This window comes from Metarhizium album, assembly GCF_000804445.1.
Source record: "Metarhizium album ARSEF 1941 chromosome Unknown scaffold_99, whole genome shotgun sequence".
Classification (NCBI taxonomy): Eukaryota; Fungi; Ascomycota; class Sordariomycetes; order Hypocreales; family Clavicipitaceae; genus Metarhizium; species Metarhizium album.
Window position 1 is genome coordinate 1 of NW_024467673.1, and position 6,208 is coordinate 6,208.

General features: G+C 53.3%; 1 protein-coding gene across 1 annotated transcript; it reads right to left on the reverse strand.

Annotated features, from left to right (window-relative positions):
* Positions 1-3,754: 3,754 nt before the first annotated feature.
* MAM_08458 (uncharacterized protein) lies at positions 3,755-4,305 on the reverse strand (the record flags this gene model as incomplete). Its single annotated transcript, XM_040827255.1, has 2 exons — positions 3,755-3,938; positions 4,025-4,305. The coding sequence occupies 2 exons, from the start codon at positions 4,303-4,305 to the stop codon at positions 3,755-3,757; spliced, it is 465 nt and encodes a 154-aa protein (XP_040674749.1).
* Between the last annotated feature and the right edge of the window lie 1,903 nt (positions 4,306-6,208).

The following is a 6,208-nucleotide window of genomic DNA, read 5'->3' on the forward strand; positions in this document are numbered from 1 at the left end:
CCCCGAATCCCTATCGAGAGGCAAAGAGACGAGCCGTTGACGTCTGAGCATCAGAGTTTTAGACTTGCCTCCTTAAGCTGGGGTGGCGGGAGGCTGCAGGTCCACTGCGGGTCCAGGTCCGTTTTGCAAGGCCGCCAGGCGTCGCATCGATCCCGGCCCCCGATAGACACGCAGCGCCCCAGCACCCAGCACTCAGCCCGCAGCACCCTGGAGCGCTGGGCCTTGGCGCACGACCCACCAGGCACGCGGCAAGGCGGCCTGCACGGTCACGGCTCTTCCGGCACATGCAGCCAACAGAGTGACGACGGGACAGCGCAGGGCAGCATCACACACACATTGCAACATGGACACTGCACAACATCACCACATCACACCTGCCATGCATCGCATCGCCCGACAGCCACACTCGTCATGACAACTGCACTGCACCCCAGGCTCTGGTAGCTGACCACCCATGCGACCACTTGCCACCAGCAGTAAGTTGGTGGCACTCCGTAGAATTACTCAAGAAGTAACTTGAGTAAGTACCTAGGTACCTAACGTACTCAAGTAAGTACGTACCACCAAGGCGCACGGCAACGGCCAGCCTTGGTTGACTGTTCATGCACCATGCAACGCCAAGGATTCGGGACAGCATGAATCGATGCGAAATAGTAATACTAGTACGTACGTAGTTACGTTAATATTTAGTACTATGACTACCAGACGATATTACATTGCTCTGGTGGGGTTTGCCAATTCCATAGAATCCACACGGTTCAAAGCTCCCAAAATAGATGACGACTCGTGCGACGTGAGCCTCGTCGTGACGTGCGCTGCTTTCCCCTTTCCTTGTCTTGGGACTTTCTCTCCTTCTCGTTCCCTAGGTATGGCGTCAAGCACAGAATTTTCATGTGTGCTTGCTCAATTGCTTCACGCTGATACGACCGTCTTCAGCCACCGGACAGACATATGCATCCAGACCAGGTTTCCAGGCCCGTCCTTGATGCTACTACGTAGTACATTGGCATAGCGAACCATGATAACGGAGACGTGGAGCCGTTGTGCCGGGTAATATGATCATTGCACCAGAATCCTCCTATTCGTCTCTTCAAGACTTGTGCAATACGTACGAGCAGACGAGTAAGTCACATGCCGAGATCAAGGACGACAGGGTACCGGGGCTGCGGCCAAGTATCGATGGGAAAACGGAGGTACTACGGAGTGCTGCTCCGCATTCTATACAGAGAAAATAAGCGCCCGTGTCGCGCATTCGTCAACGTGGTAATGCCTCGAAGCTACCGCATTGCGCTTGGCAACGCTGGTACGGGCATGAATATGCCTTGTTGTCTGCCGTCCTCGCCCACCTATTCGCAGCCCATGTGGCCTTGAACCATGACTCCCATGAAAAAAATGATGCCAATTTCTGCCTGTCGAACTGACGAGCGCTTGCTATGGGTTGGTGGCGGCATTTCAATGTCCAGCAAGCAAACTTGGAACGTTGGGGGCCGGGCTCCATGGTCCACCTGATGCTTGGAGCAAAACCGTTTCGGTGTCCAAGCACTCCAAAATTAGTGACGTGGAAACAAGCCCCTTTTTTCTGGTATTAGCCTGATGCTGCCAATCTACGGTGGGTATCTCGGCGTCTTCGACGTCTTGGCACCTCTCACATCACCGGCATCCCATGTCGCGGCCTGGACGTTGGGCGTTGCCGATAACTCGTTTTCATTGCGGGAACTCGCCAAAACCGAACGTGCACACATACACATAAAATAGTCCGCGCCTCTCTTGCTTTTCGCTTCTGTGTGCCGAGAAGCTAATGGTCAGGATTAGCATTCAGCTACCCCGTACGGACTCAATTGCCACAGACCTTGCGTTCCGGTTTTCGCTCGACCTTTGACCGACTTCTAGGGCCGGCAAGGCTGATGACAGCCGCCGGTGCGACGTCTGGCGGGATCCCAAGTTGTCTGTAGGCACCTAGTGGTCGTCCAAGGTCGAGATGCGCGGCGGGATTGGGCAGTGGAGGGCGTTTCTGCGACAGAAACGCTCAGAAACGCTCGGGGAAGGAAGGACTTGACGCTCGGGTCATTACTCTGCACAATTTCACAATTTGTTAACTTCCATTTGTGCACTTGTCGCAGATTCGTGCGATTTGTGTCCCGATTGGCTTAGCGCGGTTTGCCTGGTGCCGGTGCCAAGGGCCACTACTAATCGTAACGACAAGACACCAGGCACTTCTTCTCCCCCCCCTTCCCTTCTTCCCCTCATGCCATTCGTGTCGCCGAATATTTTTGCGCCCCGAGAAAAATTTTTTCTTCTCCTAGGGGCAGGTAGTGTCTTATTCCTATCCGCGAGCATTTACCGGAGGGCCAGCCTCTCAGGGACTCGCAGCCTTCCCAGCATGCCACGAGCTTGCCGAGAGTGCCGGCTTATTTGCGCGGTCACGCGACGGTGTCATTCTCGTTCAACTCTTCCTTCTGATATTTACGTGACCAGCGGCCGAGGCATATTCCTTCTTCATTCGAAGTACAATACTCTCTGGGTCGAGGCATCCGACGTCGGATATCTGCGTTGTCCGTCAATGTAACATGATGGCATCCGTAGACAGCAGTGGATGCAACGCAACTCCATCATTCTTCCCTTTGACCGCAACAACGTCTCGAGTTATGTAGCGACGAGACTTTTTGTCATAGACTGCGATTAGATGAGCAAAATACCCTCACTGTTCAAGGACGTTGAGTTTTGGACTCGAAAGACGCTTTTTCTTTCCCAACTGGGCTGCAGCCACAAGACTGCCAGCACACCACGACAGGTCAGGCAAAATGGGGTGTTCAGGCGTCTCTCGCGATACCTCGCTTATTGTGCTGCAAGCCTGATTGAGTTGCGTCCGACCTTGCGGCTTTCAGCCTGTAGTTGACCACCGACCAGCCGATGGTCGAATCCAGTGTTGAGCCCAATAACCCTGACAGGCCGACTGGCTCGTCTTTGTGGCCTCAAAGGCATTACATAAAAGGCAGCGTGTGAAGCGCCCCTCTGAACATGCTGAATCCTAGCAGCACTTGTCTCAAGACTCCTGGTCCTAGTTCATGACCAAGTTGTCGTTGTGGGCATTCCATTCTGCACCTCCCAGGTGGAGTAAGTTGAAAGGCACATGTGAGATGCCAACCACATCGTCAGCTTCATCAAGGAGCCCAATAGCTTTTTCAGTCACTGAAACCATGCCACATGCAGTCAGTCCCCCAGCCATTGGTTACTGCGAGGTCCCAACGCGGCTCATTGTTCATGGCGTACACCGGACGGCATTGCTCAGCTTGCGTAAAGCCCTCCACCAGTTGGGCTTTTGTAACTGCTACCACACGACATCCACGAGGACTTCGAAAGCGATACTGATGTGTGGATTCAGGCTCTCGAGGCCAAGTTTGGCGACAAGGGCAGAGAATGGACAAGGGAGGACTGTGACACACTGTTGGGACAGACGCAGGCCTGTGTCGACATGCCAACTGGTCTCGAGCTCTCGAGCTCACAGAAGCTTACCCGGAGGCCAAGATCGTGATAGTCAACCGTGACACGGAAGCATGATTTCAGAGTGTACTTGGCAACATATACAAGACCATACAGCCCCCTTCAACCCTGCACGGGGCTCAAAGTCTCTACTGAGCGGCTGTAGACACAGAGTACCGTGCATGGCTTCGTTTCGTGTCACCATGATCAAGCACGGCTTGCCCGTCGACCATGGCCCGGAAAAGGACAAGGCCATTGCCTGGTTTAACAAATCTTACAAGGATGTGCGTGGCGCCATCCCAAAGGAGAGGCGCTTCGAGTCCTCCGCCAAAGACGGCTTCAAGCCGCTGTGCGAATTCCTCCATATCTCTGTACCACTGGTCAAGGATGACAGTGGCTTCTTTTCTCCAACCTCAATGATGGCGCTTCCTTCAGCTCGAGGCAAGTTAAGCTCAAGGCTGTCAAGTTTTGAAAAAAGCCAAGAGTCAGCTCTTTTTTTTTTTTTTTTTTTTTTAAAAAAAAAAAAAAAAAAAAAAGAGCTGACTCTTGGCTTTTTTCAAAACTTGACAGCCTTGAGCTTAACTTGCCTCGAGCTGAAGGAAGCGCCATCATTGAGGTTGGAGAAAAGAAGCCACTGTCATCCTTGACCAGTGGTACAGAGATATGGAGGAATTCGCACAGCGGCTTGAAGCCGTCTTTGGCGGAGGACTCGAAGCGCCTCTCCTTTGGGATGGCGCCACGCACATCCTTGTAAGATTTGTTAAACCAGGCAATGGCCTTGTCCTTTTCCGGGCCATGGTCGACGGGCAAGCCGTGCTTGATCATGGTGACACGAAACGAAGCCATGCACGGTACTCTGTGTCTACAGCCGCTCAGTAGAGACTTTGAGCCCCGTGCAGGGTTGAAGGGGGCTGTATGGTCTTGTATATGTTGCCAAGTACACTCTGAAATCATGCTTCCGTGTCACGGTTGACTATCACGATCTTGGCCTCCGGGTAAGCTTCTGTGAGCTCGAGAGCTCGAGACCAGTTGGCATGTCGACACAGGCCTGCGTCTGTCCCAACAGTGTGTCACAGTCCTCCCTTGTCCATTCTCTGCCCTTGTCGCCAAACTTGGCCTCGAGAGCCTGAATCCACACATCAGTATCGCTTTCGAAGTCCTCGTGGATGTCGTGTGGTAGCAGTTACAAAAGCCCAACTGGTGGAGGGCTTTACGCAAGCTGAGCAATGCCGTCCGGTGTACGCCATGAACAATGAGCCGCGTTGGGACCTCGCAGTAACCAATGGCTGGGGGACTGACTGCATGTGGCATGGTTTCAGTGACTGAAAAAGCTATTGGGCTCCTTGATGAAGCTGACGATGTGGTTGGCATCTCACATGTGCCTTTCAACTTACTCCACCTGGGAGGTGCAGAATGGAATGCCCACAACGACAACTTGGTCATGAACTAGGACCAGGAGTCTTGAGACAAGTGCTGCTAGGATTCAGCATGTTCAGAGGGGCGCTTCACACGCTGCCTTTTATGTAATGCCTTTGAGGCCACAAAGACGAGCCAGTCGGCCTGTCAGGGTTATTGGGCTCAACACTGGATTCGACCATCGGCTGGTCGGTGGTCAACTACAGGCTGAAAGCCGCAAGGTCGGACGCAACTCAATCAGGCTTGCAGCACAATAAGCGAGGTATCGCGAGAGACGCCTGAACACCCCATTTTGCCTGACCTGTCGTGGTGTGCTGGCAGTCTTGTGGCTGCAGCCCAGTTGGGAAAGAAAAAGCGTCTTTCGAGTCCAAAACTCAACGTCCTTGAACAGTGAGGGTATTTTGCTCATCTAATCGCAGTCTATGACAAAAAGTCTCGTCGCTACATAACTCGAGACGTTGTTGCGGTCAAAGGGAAGAATGATGGAGTTGCGTTGCATCCACTGCTGTCTACGGATGCCATCATGTTACATTGACGGACAACGCAGATATCCGACGTCGGATGCCTCGACCCAGAGAGTATTGTACTTCGAATGAAGAAGGAATATGCCTCGGCCGCTGGTCACGTAAATATCAGAAGGAAGAGTTGAACGAGAATGACACCGTCGCGTGACCGCGCAAATAAGCCGGCACTCTCGGCAAGCTCGTGGCATGCTGGGAAGGCTGCGAGTCCCTGAGAGGCTGGCCCTCCGGTAAATGCTCGCGGATAGGAATAAGACACTACCTGCCCCTAGGAGAAGAAAAAATTTTTCTCGGGGCGCAAAAATATTCGGCGACACGAATGGCATGAGGGGAAGAAGGGAAGGGGGGGGAGAAGAAGTGCCTGGTGTCTTGTCGTTACGATTAGTAGTGGCCCTTGGCACCGGCACCAGGCAAACCGCGCTAAGCCAATCGGGACACAAATCGCACGAATCTGCGACAAGTGCACAAATGGAAGTTAACAAATTGTGAAATTGTGCAGAGTAATGACCCGAGCGTCAAGTCCTTCCTTCCCCGAGCGTTTCTGAGCGTTTCTGTCGCAGAAACGCCCTCCACTGCCCAATCCCGCCGCGCATCTCGACCTTGGACGACCACTAGGTGCCTACAGACAACTTGGGATCCCGCCAGACGTCGCACCGGCGGCTGTCATCAGCCTTGCCGGCCCTAGAAGTCGGTCAAAGGTCGAGCGAAAACCGGAACGCAAGGTCTGTGGCAATTGAGTCCGTACGGGGTAGCTGAATGCTAATCCTGACCATTAGCTTCTCGGCACACAG